Genomic DNA, 17,585 nt, shown 5'->3' with positions numbered 1-17,585 from the left:
CCCGGTCCCTTTACCCTGCCTCTTCAACAGCCTTGGCTCGACTGCCACATCCCCACCAGCAGGCAGGGCAGGAGCCCTCATGGAAGGCTGCTGAGACCTTCAGGAGCCCCCAACCTACCTCTACCACACTCCTTCACCGTAGTGGGGGCAACATGGTTGCGTCCTGGCAGCGGCATCTGCCAGGGGTTGTTGACAGTCTGCTGGCACCATAACGCATGTGGGGACAGCCCTTACCTGTAGTTCCCTTTCTTGGTCAGCAGCTCCTTGAACTGTCCCAGCGTTACCACGCGCCCTTTGACGAGGGTGCGGTACGGGATCGGCTCTCCGCAGAAGTAGTAAGCGACCACGATGTTCTCACAGGGCTGGGACGCGCCGCTGCCTGGTCTCTTCTGAGGCTTCAACCTGCCGTGCAAGAACACAAGCGACCTGCTCAGTGTCAGCCCACCCGCCAGCCTGGATCAGCAGAGCCCGGACGCAGGTGCCGAATTACCCCCCAGAGCCCTGAGGAGCATCCTTTGCTCTGAGCAGCCGCACGCTGAGGCTGGTGGGAGCGAATGGCACTCGGAAAGGCTGGACAGGGCCAGACCACAGCTATGAGGAGGGCCCAGGTTCTAGATCAGCCCTCCATGCTGAAGAAACCCATCCCTGAGAGGAGAGGGCCCTTGCCACCGCACCGCCAGCTCAGTGAGTCACCGGGAAGCTCCGGGCAAGGCAGAGCATCCCAGTCCCACGGCAGCAGACCGTCACCATCAGCACGCTCCTGCCGCACACCCAGCACTCAGGGCTGGACGCACGCTCGGCGCCAACACCACAAACACCGCTCAGATGACTTAGCATTATTGCTGCTGTGGCTGAAATAGCTCAGCCAGGCTTTCTGCTGACCCCCATTTGCAGGGCTGCGTGGACAGGACCGCTCCTGCTCCCCACAGCACCCCCAGGCACCTCTCTCAGCACAGACAGAGGTCGGAAGGACAGAGCTCCCTGCCAGATGTGCCCTGGGGGCTTTGCTGCCTGTCCCATCTGCGCAGTGACTTTCTATCTCTGCGTTTTCCTGACTCTCAGCCAGGTCTCTGCTCCGGTCTCCGCTTCCAGCCCAGGGGTTCTGCTACGTGGTGCCGTCCCTAGACAGAAAGCATCTGCCCAGTCCTAACCCCGTTTTCAGAGGCGGACAAAAGTGGCAATAATAAAAATCAGGGTCCTTTGCCCTTCTGCAGAGCCTTTCATCGGGGTGCGTCACCGCTGCACAAACATCGCAGCAGCCTACGCAAACTGGTAACTCGGCCTGTGTGGCCAGAGGCAGAGGCAGCCTTCTCTTTCAAAGTCACATAAACCAAATGTGGCAGCCTTAAAAAAATATTTAAAGAGCACGCTGGATAAAAAAGATGATTTTGTATTTACACGACTGGAAAGTTGCTGTAAAAAGGCGCTTGCCAAGCGCATGAGGTAATCGCAGGTTTGGAACTGACTCTAACCCTAACCTTTACACGCTGGTTGGCGGGCAGGGCGTCCTTTTAATGGCATGCCCACGAAAACATCGGCACTGCAAACCAAGACAATCCTTCTCCCTCTTTCTAAAGGCGTGAGAGGTCTAAAGTTCAACCAAACAACCTTCCTGGTGCCTGCTCCGCCTGGGAGACCTTTGCAGAAGACGCAGCATCCTGAGAGGCCGGGGTGGGCTCCGAGTGCCAGGGGAGCTCTGGAGCCTCTCCCATCGCCATATCAAAGCACAGGATGCCCTTTAGCTAGAAAAACATTAAGGAATTGAGTCATCCTTGGAAGAAAAAAAATGAGGCATTTAAAGGAAAAATGGGTCATAAATTCAGGCAAATTCCGTGAACCCTGTGAGCCAGGAGGTAATTGAAGGGGTTTGGAAAACCTCAAAGTCCCTAGGCTGCTCTTCATCCCGCTAGAAACAAGTCGTGACTTCAGAGAGCGCTCCTGCGTGCTTGGGGACGTGGGGACACAGCCACCTCCTGCACAGGCAGTGAAGCCCATTCCCCCCGTGCTGCCGTCCTCCTTCGCCCGGGGAGATGGAGGGACACCCCCAGCTCCGGAGCTGTCTAAGGCTGGTGCTGACCGTGCTCAGCCCGGGTCCAGGGCTCGCCTCTTTCCAGAGCAGAGATGTGCCCCAAAATGATGCCCAAAAGCGGAAACTGCACTGCTTCACAGAGCTGGAGATAAAACTGACCCCCCCGCTTTGGGGGCCCCTACTTCTGCCCTAAATCAAAGCAGGGGCGGATGGCTGCGGTGATTCCGAGCTCCTGGGGCTGAGCAAGGCCCTGCAGTGGGACCAGCCAGTGCATCCCGAAGTGGAGCCACCCATCCCCAGACTGAGGCAGAGCTGACGAACACAGAATCACTAAAATTGTAATTTTCCAAAGCTCCTCTCAGGAGAATGAGACAATGCAACTGTCTCCGCTTCCGTCACTGCCAAGAGATCTCCCGAGAGCACAGCTTACCCAAAGAGGCCACCAGCCCGTCTCTGAGCCCTGCCTCATTAAAGCTTCCACCTGCACCCATCTCCTGGGTGGCAGCAGCACCCACAGACGGTGCCAGGTACCATCATGCTGCCTCTTCTGGGGCCACCTCCCTTTGCTGCATCTGTCACAAGTGCAAAACATCACATGGGAAGGAAACAGCATCTGCGCTTCAGCCCCGGTTTTCAGCTGTATAACCCTGCGGTGCCGTGACAGGGAAGCTCAGCTCGGGTTGCGGCACCAGTCTGGAGAGCAATGGGAAATCTGCAACACACCATTTCAGGAGGGGTCCCAGCTGGCAGCTCTGCTCCTCTTCCAGGCTGGGCCCAACCCGATTAATTCCAAACTGAACGCTCTGCTGCTCATGTTCTTGCCGCTTGCAAAAATCTTTTCTCGGAGGAGCTGGTACTCATTACTTCATCCAGCTGCAAACCTAAGGGAACTGTGACCCTGAGCTACAGAGAACAGCTCAGAACCCAGCCGAGACCTGGTGTTCACGGGTGTTCCCAGTGCTGGGCACGCTGGATCTGCAGGTCATTCGGTACCGGACACTGAATCCTGCATCGTTTGCCAGCAGCAGCCAGGCAGCTATGGTCAGTGCCCCTCCAAAAGCTGCGGGGCAGGGGGAGAAAGGCAGCGAGTTGGGAAGGCCACCGCTGGCGAGGAGGTGGGTGGCTGGTGAGATGGGTGACAGTGCCAGCAAGGTCATCTTGGCCGTGCGAAGCGGGCACGGTGCACTCTCCTCCCGCAGCCAGCTCAAGCCTGTGCCTCAAGGACACCCCTGGGCTCCCCTCCACCTCTGCTGCCACCACCACTGTGCTTCCCAAGAGCTGCTGACAAACCTGGCACTCTGGCTCCAATTTCCCAGAGCTCCTCAAAGCTCCCGACTGAAGTAAATGGTGTTTTCCCATGAGCTCCCCTCTCCGTTTTCCCTTTGCACTCCGAAGAGCCGTGGGGTCTCGTTTCAGGCAGCCCGTGCAAACCACAGCAGGAGCTGCCTACAGAGCTGCCAGCTCAGGCGTGCTTCGGCTGGAGCTCCCGATCCTGCCAAAATCCAGCCAAAATCCAGCAGTCAGATTTCAACACCTGCAAGTCTCTGGGGACCGCTGCACCCGTTCCTGCTACCGGACCCGGGACGTTGGCTTTTCATGGTGAAGCGGCTCCCTTGTTTTCTGTACATGGGGCAGGTTGGGGTATCCCTGCGTCCCTGGGAGAAGAACCAGACCTCATGGAGAGGCAGCGTTAAGCGCAAGGGACCTGCCCTCCCGCTGGTCTGCACAGCATTCACCGCACCTCCACGGGGTTCCTACAAAAGCTAAGCTTACAATACACGCCAGATTATTATTAGAGCACTAATTGCATATGCATATAGCCCGGGGCACGGTTCCAAACATCTAAACATTTCTGGGGAAGGGACGTGAGTTTAGGACAACTAAACCAACTCTACTAACAAACCCTGTCCAATTACACCACCTGAAAGGTGGGTCGGATCAACTTGGCTTAACCTGGCTTGGGAGAGTCCTCTAATTACCTGGCTTTCCATCGACACCCCGACATCACTACGCAGAAGTGAGCTACGCGGTCACTGCAAGCAAAAATCACTGCAGCACAGCAGGTTTTCTGAAATCACATTCGTGTTGCTAAGTCAGACAGCAACGTTTCCGGTTTTCAGAAGGCAGCTATAAAGCTGTGAAAGGTTTTTAATGCACAAAGTGCCTTTAGCTGTTAACAGTAATTATCCAGCACTTCCAAAATGCTTTTCATCTGAGAGCTCCACCGGCCTTGCAAATAACATTCCCTCAAAGATAACACTGGAGAGGAGAAAGGGCTCTGCAAGGCACCGAGCTGAGTCACGACAAGACGCAGCAACTTGGGTAGGGCCACGCAGAGGGTCGCTGCTGCTGCAGCGGGACCACAGGGCACTGCTCTCATCTGGAGGCACCAGCAGCCTTTGCCAGAAGCCTGCGGGAGATGCAGATAAAGAGCAAATGCGTGTTCTTCTTCTGCTCTTAATTCTGCTGCATGCTGCTGAATTCCGCTCCTGCACCAAGCTCTGACATCACCGTGTGAGTGTGAATGAGGGGAGAGTCAGTGAGCAGCAGAGGAGAGAGCTCTCCCATACTATGCCCCTTCTAGACATGCTCTCCCTGCCCAGCTCCTCCTCAAGCTCTCGGCAGCCCCTTCCCCACCCTGCCAGAAGCATTTCCAGCCTCTCCATCCACAAACGACAAGGCCAGGCCCTCAAGGTGGGTTCTGGCATCCACACCACCATGTCAGAGAGACTGAGGCAGGTTCCTCTGATTTCTCTCCACCTAGCTGGTGTTGGGAGCTGGACACCAGAGCAGAGGACATGGACATTTCCCCTTAGCCATCCAACTTCAGAGCAGTCTCCCCCTTCACTCCCCTCCACAACAGACCCTATCTCCATACCTTTGTTTAGGGGGCAGTTTTCCAGCCCTTTTTTCCTCCTCCTCCAACCTCCTGCGAGCTTCTTCCAGCTGGGTGAGAGGGTTGGGGGCTGGGTTGGGCGGCATGGTAGGATCTTGGATGAAGGGGTGAGAAGGCTGGACGACGTTTCGGAGCTGGGCGCTGACCCACGGATGCACCGCAACAGGTCGCTCAATGGAGAGGGGTCGGACCATATCATGGGACAGCTGCTTCTTAGCACCTGAAGAGCTACACACCAACACAAAGGTTTTACAGGGGCTGCCGAGCCGCTTTGCACAGGCACACAGTCACTCCTAGACAGATCTACTGCTGCTGCAGGTGGGCATGTGCACCGCTGGAAAGCTGCTGAGGGAGAGGGCAGCACCATCCACCTCTAGAGAAGATTTCAGGACAGTAAGTGCTGAGACATCGGGGTGAGAAACCCAACCCTGGTACGAAGCCCAGGGATCTGTTTAAGGGCTCTCATCGAGTGCACCACACATGCAGATAAACCCAGCAAAAGGCAGCTCCATCACCGGTGACAGTCCCCAAAAGATGCCCTCCCATAGGCTGCCAATGCTCCCAGGCTGGGAGCCTCTCCATGAGCTGCTGGCTGGCATCTCCTGAGAAGGGGATGTTGCAGGGATGTGCTCATCCCTCCCCAGCTCCAGCGGCAGAACCTGCTACTGGTGGCACCGCCCATGGCCCTGGCATGGTCCCAGCTGCCTGCAGCACAACCTGCCCTGCCCTACCATCCAGCAAGGGAAGAAACCACCAGCAGTTTCACCACTCAGCCGCCAGTACAGCCGTGTCACAGGGGATGAGACCCCAGATCCCTCTTGTTGACACCTGGCAAGCAACCATTTCTTGACAGATTGACCAGACAATGCTGGGCAACCCTGAGCCGTGCTGAAGTGCTTACTCAGAACCAACGGCTCCAGGGCAGCAGGTCCCACATTTCTATCAGCACCTTGCAGGAGAACCAGGCATCTACACACAGCAAATGCTTAAAGGAAAAACACTGCCTGCTGTGAGCTGCTTTATTCCCCTCGGAACCACAGCAGCGATTTGTGAGATTCTCCTGGGGCTGCAACCTCCTCTCCATACTCAAAAGTCATCCTCCAAAAGAAACAGCTCTTGCCAGCCCCTGAGCAATCCTCAGCCTGCAAAGAGACTAAACCCTTGTGCCTGGTGGATTCTTGTCTTCCCAGGGTCTCCAGGAACAAGGCAGACTGGGTAGGGGATGCAATACAACGGTGTGAAGGGACCTTGCTCTGCCAGCCCTTACCCATGGTTTGTTTTCTTATGCCTGCTGATCTCCTTCTCTCCTTCTATGATCCACTGAAGGATCTTCTGGTTTCTCTCCACGTCTTCAGGAGATCCCGGCATCTCATAGTTGGCACCATCACTTTTCCCTGAATCGGTCTTCTTAACATTTCTTTTGGAGAGCAGACTTGCTTTCCCGCTGCAAGAACAAAGCTTGAGACATTAGTGCTTCACCTAAGCCAAACCACCACAGACTGTGGCAGAGGAGGGACATGTCTATCTCCAGACATACTCAGCCCTGCCGGGGGCTGGTGCTGCTGCAGCGCAGACGTGGCCCTGGCTGCCCCCAGGATCTACCACAGCCTAGAGGAGTACCAGGCCCTCAGACAGCTTTGCTCATTTTCTGGAGAAAAAGCCTGGAGAGGGGTTGCTGAAGTTCTACAAGGCAGGGCAACCTGGCAGCTTCTCTGCTTCTCCTCACACAAGGACTAGTGGCTACCAAATGAAATCCTCCAGCAGCACATTCAGGGCCAACACACACCAAAAAAAGCCGCAGGTTGTATCATTGTGCTGACAGCCGTGGGGACTGGGGGGACAGCAGCCCAGCTGGGCTCCGCAAGGAGCCAGACGAGCCTCTGCGATAACACCGCTGCCTGCAAACCAAGACCGGTCAGACGCAGACTTTTGTCTTGTGAAGCTCCTCACCTGCGGACAGTCCGGACCTGGGAGGCTGTGCCGGAGGAAGGACAGCTCTGAACGTACCCTCTTATAATCCCTTTAAATACGTGCTGTAGTCTGTGCTAGAGAGAAGTCCTCTGTCTAGGTGCGGCTTTGGGTTGACCCGGCATGGCCATGCTTCTGCTCTGTTGAAGCAACAACCCTTTCCCCTTGGAAACAGGGCAGCCTGGAAGAACTCCTGCCCTGGAGAGTAGTCTGCCTTGGCTGCCTCTGTGCTCTGCCTCCCTCTTGCCACCCCGGAAGGCTGGTCCTGCCTTCTGCAGACCCAGCTACCTGCCTTCACTAAGTATCTCACCCCTGGTACGCTGCAAATCACCCCAAACCCTCCCCTTGGGGAGCCAGCTGAGTTCAGGGTGAGCACGGCTCTCTCCTGTGGCCACTCCACCATCAGCCCTTATCCCAGGTGGCCCCAAGACCCGCTCTGACTTTTGCAGTCATCCAGTAACAGGACTAGCAAAAGCCACAGCGGAGAAGGAGCAGGGAGGGAGGGGATGGAGGAATTCACATGGCCAAGGGAAGATGGACAAAAGCCCATAAGGCAGCAAAATGTCTTTTCTGGGCAGAAGGTCCCCTACCCTGGAGAACGTCCCCTTGGGACAGGATGCCACAGCAGCACCGCAATGTCTGTTGCTTTGTTAGGAAGGAAAAGCAGCCCTTCAGGTGAATGGGACAGGCCTTGCAGCGAGGAGGGCTCTTTTGTCCTCTCAAACATCTTAGGAGACCTGATTCTGTTACCCCCGAGACACAGCCCGAGACTTAGCAGCTCCTGGTGCACGGGGAGTAGACCCAGCAGCTGCAATTTCTAAGCACCTCCGCTGCTCTAAGGATCAAAAACTCTACAACCAAGGCAGTTAAAATCCTGGTTAGAGGGTGAAAAGGGGTCTATATGGGCTATGGGGGGACACATTCATTCCTGAAGAGGAAGAGGAGTGGGAGGCCCTCAAACCACGTCCCAGCACAGGCTTTCACAAGGAAACGTTGTTCAACCACCGTTTCACCAGCACGCTGCAGCCCTTTTTAGGAAAGAGCTTTCTAGAGAAGCCACAGCTCTGGGACTCCCGTTGGGTGTTGCCTTGACTCACCTGTAGCCTAAAGAGTCCATGGGGACAGGGGCCATGCCCAAGTTTTCAGTGTAGTTTCGTGACTTTGTTGCATAGTTATGAGAATCTACATTCCAAGCAAAGCTGTTCTGCACGCGCTGCGTGGCCTCGGCCTCGATCTGCTCTTTTGGTTTCATCACGCTGTGGTGATGGATGTGGTGGTAGACGTGTTTATGGTGGTATAAGTTCGCTGCATCCAGTTTCATTCCTGATTTCGTTGCGTGCTTGCCATGCCCTGGAGGAATTGTTCCTAGTGTCCCTGACAGCTTTCCTAAGTGGCCGCTTTCTGGGGACCGTGGCTTAGGAGAGTGGCGGCCAGGTCCTGGGGACTGGCAGCCTGGTGTTTTCATCACACGCTGTACGTGTTCATCGAGGATGCTTTCTGGGTTTTCTTCGTGGGCATCTCTCATCTGCATGCCAGTGCAGCCCATCTCAGAGTACCGTGGAGCAAAGTGATGAAAGGCCTGGGCGGAAGGCAGCTTGTGGCTAATGACCGAGGGACCAGAACAGAGATCGGCATCCTCGCCTTCTTCTTCCTGCAAGAAACAAGAGGACAATCGGAGAACGTGAGCGAGGTGGTGGAAGGTGTCCCTACACCTACCTCCTGCTCACAGCAGGACTGCTGCCAACCCTTGAAGGGGTGGCTTTGTGCAGCCAGATCTTGAAAACCTTCAAGATGGAGATCCACCACCCGCACCCTCCTGCGGAAAATTTCCTAATGCTCAAGCCGATCCTGTGTGGTCCCAGCTCAGGGCTGTCACCTTGCTGCCACCAAGCAGAGCTGCTCAGGTCTCCGTACCTGTCTTTTGAGCCATCATTAGTCCCAAAGGGACAGAGGTGGCCTCTGACACACAGCCTTCACGTCACAACCAGCATTTTCAGATGCAGCTTTCTGTGAGAAGCACAACTCCTCAGTCAGACGGATGAGCGGGCAGAACCTTTTGAAAAAGCTCCCTAAGTCCCTGGAAGGTGGTTCTGTAACACCAGCAGCGGCAACACAACTTACCACACCCTACCTGCAACTTGCTACGAGCCTTCGGTAAGGCACCAGCTCACAGCTCACTGGGGAAAGCCCAGAGCTAGAGGACACGCGGCAAAACAGCTCTCGAGTCAGGCGAGAGCAGGGGCTTTCTCTCCCAAACGACTAGTTCACAAGGCAAAGCAAACAGGGGGCTTGTAACTGGAGGGAGCAACGGAAGGTTGACAGCAGCATGAGCAGTGCGAAAATCAAATGCTGATTTCTCCCGGGCATGCTGAGGCTGGAGAGAAACCCTTCATGCAGATGAAGAGAGGGGCTGGAACTAACTACTTGTTCTTGTAGTTCACAACGGTCTAGGACACGCTGTTAGCAGCTCTTAAGTCCTTGCCAGGAAGAATAAAACTCCTCCATGCTGACAGCCACAGTTTTGATGCTGACAAATTACTTTATGCTCCAACACAAACTTGTATATTTATGAAGCTTCTTTATTGGAAGTCAGGATTCCTTTTTTTTTTAATTACATAAGTAGGATTCCAGTGAGTCCTTTAATCCCGCTCTGTTTTCCTCCTTTAGAAAAGAAATCAGTCGCAGCTTGGGGTATCTCTACCCTGCCAGATAAAAGCATCTGCTAGAAAACACCGACTCCCATCAGCTTTGCCTGTCAGATGCCATCATCCGTCACTTGCTAACCAGCTTCAAAGCCTCAGCTGCCAACCACAAAGCAAGAAAACAAATAACAGACTTCCTGCTAGTGTCACACCTGGGGGGTCAGGCCTGAGCAGGGGACAATGCCAGCCTCTGAAAGCGCCACAGGCGTGGGCGCTGCAAGCCCGGGGGTGACGCGATGCCCACGTCTGGAGGGGACAGATCACTCTCTAACAGACCACTTTGAAGAACTTCAGAGGCACCTTTCATCGACAGCCACAATGCTGCAGCCTGCCAGCCGCTGTCCCTGGGCACCTCGCTCAGGGACAAGGGAAGATGAAGCATGTGCTGACTAAATCCCTACCACCGGGGTAAGCTTTTATTAGCAGTTAGGAACACCTAATGGTGTGTTCAGCACTTGAGAGGCTTCTAGGGCTGGAACCTACTTTCTGGAAAACTCTTCAGTTTAAACACCAGCTAACATGCGGGGCAAGATGTCACCCTGGTGCAGATCCTTAAGGAACAGCAGTGCGTTCTTTCTGCCCAGAGCTCCGGCAGTGCTGTCACCCTGGAGCAGGGTGGCGTGGGACTGACAACCCAGGGTGGTCCAGCCAAATGGGTGCCTTTGGGAAATCCTCTGGCTGCCTGGATCGCCATTTTGCCAGTAACTGGGACCTGGTACTTGGCTTTGCTCTGAGGCTGAGATCAGGGTGTGCTCGGGGAAGGAGAAGGATGCAGTGGTTTGCCTTGGCTCAGCTCATCTGCGTCACTGAGCAGGAGATGTGGACCCCAGGCAGTCCTCAGGCAGGAGAGAGTGCTGCTGAGGTGGGTGCTGTGCAGACAGGCCCTGGGGCAGCTGGCTTCCCATCCCCAGCACTGGTCTCAGCCTTGCACTGGGGCAGGAAAGCTCCAACAGTGAGAAGATGGCAGCTAAGAAGGAACTGGGGTGCCTGTCCCAAGCTGTCTTTACTCCTCAAGCAGGGCAGAGGCCAGGGGTTGGAGTCAAGCCTGCAGACACCAGTTCTGTTGAATCTTTTCACCGTGTTTAGTCTGTGGTGAAAAAACCCAAAGTGTGGCACAAGGTTGGGGCAGCCCAAGCCAGGACTGTAACAGGACTTTGGATACGGCAGATACCAGTGCACCCGGCACTGGTGCACTGCAAGGTGCTCCCTGACTGCGGTCCAGGCCTGGCAATGCAGCAGCAGCCTTCCACCCGCCCACACCTGCCCGCAGCCACCTGCACCCTTCCAACCCTCCCAACCTGCATCCCTCTGCCCACCAAGCACCCTGGCCCTGCCCGTGGCCGGCACAGGCAGGAGAAAGGGAAGACAAGATGACACGACCAAGGAGGTGCAAGCAAGAGGTGATAACTACCGTGTGTTACACCAAAGAAAGCTGCGGGGCTGGGCAGCAGCCTCCTCCGTGAGCTCAGCTGTCTTGGACACGGATGGCGTGGGCTCCGGAGCCATGTTTTGGCATCTTGCTGGGGTGAGCTGGGCAAAGCTGGGCGGGCAGGGAAGCCCTGGGTGCCATAACCACTAGATGGTGCTTTGTTGACATAATATTGTCAGAAACCTCTTCCATCCACTCCCAAAGGCAGCGGCACAGAGACACAGGTTTCAACTTTGCTGACTGTCTGCTGAGCTATTTTTGCTCTCCGGCAAGGTCGGGGGTGCACTTCCGTTTGAATTAGGAGGCTGAGATCTGCAGTGATGAGCTGCAGGCAAACCTCCTCCTCTGCCTTCTCCCAGTCCCACCCATCAGGCTGCTACTGGTCAGTAGCGCACAACAGCTCTCCTAACCACCAGGGCTTTTTCCATCATCATGTAAATGATTTCCCTCTGTAGTTAGGCCGTGATTTATATTCAAACAATGAGAATCTCAGCACTGGCTTTGCTTCTCCAGGCTTATTTTCCCTTTGCTCAGTTCAGACAGCGATCTGTATGATAACGATGCTGACCAGTACGATACGATACTGACCGGTACGTACGATACGATACTGCAGTTTCCGTGCAGGGACATAAGGCTGAAGTGCCTCAGAATGTAGTAAGAGAACATGCACAACCTCTAATTTTCTCCCACGCTGCTCAGAATAATTAATGAATTCAGAGTTTGGATTTTTTTTGAAAAACAGAAATCTTACAGTCTTTTCAGTCAAAGGCTTTAAATCAGATGCCTCTTCTCGATGTTACTGCATGATGTGGCTTTGAAAGGGAACCTGCAGGCAGCTCAGCATGTGGGAGAAAAATTCATTTTTCCTAGCTTTTGCGAAACATTTCCAGCTCCTCCGCTAAGCTGGTAACTGCCTAGTGTGACTAACGGCCGTGGTTTGCCCTGAGCTGCTGCTCAGTGAGCCATGTGGACCTGGTAAGAGGTTACCCTGTAGTCCTGGTGTTCAGGTCAGAGAAGAAAGCCCTGTGATCTACCAGGATTCAAGCTCTCCTCTTGCTGATAGCAGCAGCAGTTTCTGCACCTTAAGTGCTGACCTAAAAAAGCTACAATTGCTTACTCAAGAGTTCTTCCTGAATGGTTAATGCCAGATGCCAGCCAGTCAATGAAATACATTCTGGAGACAGTAAAGAGCTTTAACACATAGCATTAGTGGGAGTCCTGGGCTTAAAAATAGATTAAGTCACACAAAAACGTGTTTGAAGAGACTTAAATTTACTCTCTGGCACACAGGTATTTGCTGATTTTATGGTATTGCTACTGGCAGCTTCTTCAAGGAGGCAGAGGGCTGGGATAAGGGGTCTGGTACAGGTGGGGGCTGTGATGAGCTAGGGGAGGAGGAGGAGCAGGAGCAGTGCTCTAGGACTGCGTTAGCAGAAAATGCTGCCGGTTACATTGCTTTTGTCCAGAAAGAAATAGGCACCAGCCAGGAAAACAGCGCAGTTCCAGAAGAACAGGAATTGAATCACAAAACAGCCCCTCGCTGGCCTTTTCTGGCTGGACGCTGGACGCAGAGGTGCAGGGCGTGTGCTGGAGGGAACCCTACAGATCCCTCTGCCTTCCTCGCTTCTCTGCGCTGGAAGCGCAGACGTGATTTAAAGCAAATGCTGCAACCTACTGCTCTTTTCTGTCTACAGAGCTGCTAGACGAACAGTAAAAACATACTCTAATGGGACTGGAGGGTCTGCCCTGGAACCGTGGAGGCTCAGCTCCTCTGAAAGCGCAGAGCACGCCAAGGCAGGCACCAAGACCTCCGCTTTGAGGGAGAGCTGTGGGTCTCTAAGCACAGAGGCTTCGCCTCAGGGCCAAGGCAGCTCTTAACTGCAGAGACCCACAATTTCTTTACACAAGGCTGTAGTTACACTGATGTTCAGTTAGACTGTGGTATTCTCTGAAAACTCTCCTGTATCCCCAGCACAAGATGTACAGGTACCCGTGAGCTGCAGAATCTCAGAAGAAAAGATACAGGGTGAATAGCGCTGAACTGGAGGACTCACAAAGGCAGTATGAGATGACCCATATCTCATTCTCTCCCTTTTGGAGCTTGTTGTGGAGCTAAAGGCCTTGAGTGCTTCCCTTGGATCATCTACCAAGTTCTCGAGCTCTGAAAGGCCCAGCGGTACCAGGTCTCAGAGCAGGCAGTGCCATGGGCCGGGTTTTCTCCACCACCCATGTGGAGTCAGTGCGTTTCTCTGCCCCAGAGAGGGTTTTTGGATGCTACACCTGATCAGTTTCAAAATTTCTAGGAATGTGCTGGGCACTGATGAGCAGAACCCTTCTGGTTGTGGCAGAAATAGCCTGATAGCAGACATAAGCACCTCCAGCATAACATTACCTGCCATCTGGTTACCGTTTGTGGGGGAATAGGGATGGCACAAAACCCCCCAGGGGAAGGTGAACCCATAGTCCCCATCCCTGCATGGAAGGCACTGCTCACGAAGGAGAGCAAAGGTGCCAGACAACATGATGGAGAGCCCTGCACGGACTGGGGAACAGCACCGTGGAAGCTTCTGGGACAACAGATGGCCGTGGCTGCTGGAGCAGTGAAGTGGCCACCCTTGGTTGCTTCCACAGCAGCTGAAAGCTCCCTGTGGCATACAGCACACAGCCAGACTCCCAGGCTGGAGGGGGCAAGGAGGTTACTAACCGCTCGAACGCGTTTAAGGCGCTCCTCTAACTTCTCCTCCGCTTCACGTTCCTTCTGTACTTCCTCCAAACGATTGATCAGTTCTGCAGCAAACTTCTCTGGTTCGACGTGGATATCCTTTGGCATTCGGTATGTACGCTGGAGGGAAAACACACCAGGCGTTAGCAAAAGATGTGTGAAAAACCACACATTTATTTTGGAGGCTTTTGGAGGCTTATTTTGGACTGGAAATGTCAGTTGTTGTGTTGGGGAGTTGAGGGAGGACAGGCTGGCAGATATGGAGATGCCCAGGACCAGGGGACTGGAAGCTGAGCCACCACCATGAGCTCCCTGGCTGGGGAGTTGAGGGAGGACAGGTTGGCAGATATGGAGATGCCCAGGACCAGGGGACTGGAAGCTGAGCCACCACCATGAGCTCCCTGGCTGGCACCAGCTCAGCACACCCGCCACACGAGGGAAAGGCCTTCGGGAGCCACAATCCAACAGGCTCTTCAGGAGGACTCTTATGCACTTATCTTGCCCCGGGGGATCAGCCTACGTCGGTCAGCCTCCAAAAATCTAGCCCATAGCCAGAGAAAGGGGTGCAAATCCTGCACTTCCAAGACATCACACTTCCCTTCATCTTCTGCTACAACCCAGCCCAGCCACAAAAGGCCACATTCCCACAAAGCATCTTCTCTTACTAAAGAACCTGCAGATTGTATCTCAGCTCTTCAGAGCCCTGCAACAATCTCTTACTTGCTTTATCAATACAGCAGCCTCACAAGTGCAGAGATACCATTTTTTCGCTTGCTCTGGGTGAACAAATGAATATTTATGGAAGCTCAAGGGCATTCTCGGTTCCTTATGCTGCATAACTTGGTCCCTAAATTCCCGAGCTCTGGGATAAGAATTTTGTGAGGTGAAGTATGAGGCTATGAGCTGCTGTATTTTTCCCCTCATTTTTATTCCTTCTGCATTATTTTGCTAAAAGAGTAGAAAAAATAAAATGACACAGCAGAGATAAAAATTTAATTTGGAGGAAAAATATATGAAAGATTCAACAGTATAAAAACCTGCATTCAAATATTTCAGTACCAACAAGAGAGGAATACACACACCAGGGTACCGACAGCTCCACCTGAAGCTGTCCCAGGCAGGACTGACCCATCTGAGCTGGGAACAGCCCCAATCAATCAACCATCCCCTCATCCGAGACGCATCTGCTGGAGAGGGCATCACATACTTGAGCTGCCAGGTGGCTCCCACCTGGAGATGACAAAGTCTTTGCTGAGACCAGGTCCTCCAGCCCTGGAAATCAATGGCCCCTACCAAAAAGAAACACTGCAGAAATATATTTTAATCCACAAAAATGACTTTCAGTCTTTAAATGTTGGCACAAGGGCCAAAGTGGCATGTTTTGTCCCAGCGCCTGGACCTCGCGTTGTCCAGAAATGGACCCCAGATATGACCCATCACGGGGGAAGACATGGTAGAACTGGTCCCTGCTCTGTCACTCCCTGGGGAGCTTCTAGGATCCAAGTGTTGTTTCCCCATTCCCCTTGTGTCGCTCGGCAGTGGCTAAGGCAGTGTGCTTTCATCAGAGACTCCAAACCCAGGACCACCACCATCCGTCTCGTGAGGCAGTGCCACTGATTCCTGAGGAGGGGAATCTCTCTCACCTGAAAAGCTGCAACCCGCTGGGTGGTGTGTTCACCTCCCCCTGTCACCTCAGACGTGCCAGCTCTCCCTGAGGTTGCCTATACGATGGCAGCACCAAGCCCTGCTCTGTTGGAAGCTTAACGAGCCTGATGAGGGGCAGAGCTCAGTGCTCAGCAGTTAGTCTTGTGCCTCCCCACTGCAGCTACCGCAGTGGCCTCCATGGAGAAGCAGAACTGGGAATTTCCCTGTATTTTCAGAGCCTTTGACGTGATGCAGCATCCCAAACCAGAGTCTCTCCCAAGTCCGGAGCAGCTGCAAAGGCTGAAGTCTGTTAAACTGCGTGTTCCGAGTCCTGGTACTCTAAGGTGGTTCCCTTCAGGCCCAGCAAATTCTTAAGGAGCACAGCTCTGTCTCTGATGAGGAGCTGAAGACATTCTGGGTCTGAAACCAGAGCTGCACCCAAGGAACTCAAGATTAGATGATGCTGGTCTTTCACAACTGATACTGCAGCATGTTTATCCACAGTATCCAAGTCTGGAGGTGACTGAAGCTCAGCTACAGAAATGAAAATAACTCAACCCAAGAATCTTTAGGATGAACTTGTTCTCCTCTCTCTGATAAGCTGCTGCATCTGCAAAACCCACTGCCCCCTCCTTGGGGCTTTCCACGCGGCACAACAGCTAGCAAAGGTCCTCAGCAGCCTGTCCGATGGGGCAAGGTGCAGTCCCCTCTGTGAAGCCATCTCTGCAAGGGTCTCCCTGTCTGTCCAAGTTCAGTCCAGCTGAAATAAAGCTCAGGTCACACCACAGGTACCAGCTGCACACCCCGCGCTGGCCTGGTGGGTACTTGCAGTGGTGAATCACAGAAAGCTGGCAAGCAGGAGGAGGCTCTGGTCATCGCCACGGGTCTGACTTTATCCCTAGCTCAAAGGACGAGCTACCCAGACTTCCCCAAAGCTCATAGTATTGCCGAATAACAAATGCAAATTCCCTGCTGAAACACTACAGATAACTGACCTGCTTCAAAGGGCTGTAGTTTCAAACAAAGCGCTTGAAACTTTTATCAAACGGTGGGCTCGACTTTGGAAGGGAGACGTGCTCCATCTAAAACCAACCAGGCTGAACCTGTGCCCGGAGGAGGACCCTTCAGGGCTTTGGGATTCTGAACCTGCTCCTGGCTTCCCGCGGGCATACGGCGCCCTGCCGAGGGAGCTGTAAATAAGCTGTTCATTGTTCTGACATCAGAAGGGCTCCGAATGCTTTTGTTCCAAGTCAAAAGTGCAGCAGTGCCTGAGAGCTGGCTGGTTTTGGAGGATCCAGCCCTCCAGAACAGACCAGAGTGGGATCTCTGGACATTCTGGGTCAACAATTCAGCAAGGATTTCCTAGTGACAGCTGTGAGGAAGGATTTCTCCGTGTACTCATCACCAGAACATTGTCCTTGACATGTGAGGAGTCTGAAGCTCTGGTTCCTTTGGAAAGAAGCAGCCTGCTAAGAACAGGCAAGACACACAAGCTCTGCAGCAGTTCCACTTAGCACCTGCTATCATGTTTCCTCCTTCTTTTCTTCGAGCTGCTGGACTTGGGGTCACACAGATTTTGCTCCATGAGGCAGATGCAGGTTTTGATGGATTTCATCTTCCCTGAGAAACTGAGGTTTGTTTAACTGCATAAAGAAGGCATTTTGCGAGGTTCTTGCTGCAGCCTGACCATCAGCTGGGAGCTATCCTGTCCCGCCCCACCATCAAGAAAGCTACAAGGTAGCTTCTGTAGTGTTCTCGAGTGGAACGAGATTTTGAGTGACCACCCCACTATGCTGTATGAGTGAGGAGAGCAGAGGAGCAGCCCTGGACTCGTGCTGCCTGGGTCACAGACAAACTTAAAAAAGAATCTTGAAGTTTTAATGCTTGAGGTTGGATTTTTCTGAATTTGCTGGGAAAATGGGGTATCTCCCCTCCTCTCCTGGGACTGAGTGAACGCCAGAGCTGGGGTCAATGCAGTGCAATAGCACAGGTACAGTCCTGCATGCTCTGGGCTTTCACCCTTCCTCTGGGAACTTGCTTGCCCTTTCCTTCCTTGGTGCTCCCAGATTCTGCTGGAATCCAAGAGAGAGATGGAAAACCACATGAAAAGCAAGACTCACTCGCCGTGTAATGGGCTCCTACCAGAGGCACAAAACAAAGGTCTTGTTGCTTGCTAGAGACCTTCACCCACGGCA

General features: G+C 53.7%; 1 protein-coding gene across 1 annotated transcript in view; it reads right to left on the bottom strand.

Moving 5' to 3' along the window:
- Positions 1 to 230: 230 nt before the first annotated feature.
- LOC104502151 (axin-1) overlaps positions 231 to 17,585 on the bottom strand; it is a gene marked incomplete at its 5' end in the record, with an annotated part of 27,139 nt that continues 9,784 nt past the window's right edge. The window contains 5 exons of the mRNA XM_010146082.1: positions 231 to 402; positions 4,908 to 5,153; positions 6,193 to 6,369; positions 7,991 to 8,544; positions 13,729 to 13,866. Coding sequence (XP_010144384.1) covers positions 231 to 402; positions 4,908 to 5,153; positions 6,193 to 6,369; positions 7,991 to 8,544; positions 13,729 to 13,866 — 1,287 coding nt within the window. The remainder of the gene's footprint in view (positions 403 to 4,907; positions 5,154 to 6,192; positions 6,370 to 7,990; positions 8,545 to 13,728; positions 13,867 to 17,585) is intronic.

This window comes from Buceros rhinoceros, unplaced genomic scaffold (genome assembly GCF_000710305.1).
Source record: "Buceros rhinoceros silvestris isolate BGI_N320 unplaced genomic scaffold, ASM71030v1 scaffold5882, whole genome shotgun sequence".
NCBI classification, from domain to species: Eukaryota; Metazoa; Chordata; class Aves; order Bucerotiformes; family Bucerotidae; genus Buceros; species Buceros rhinoceros.
This window is presented reverse-complemented; position numbering and strand designations above follow the sequence as displayed.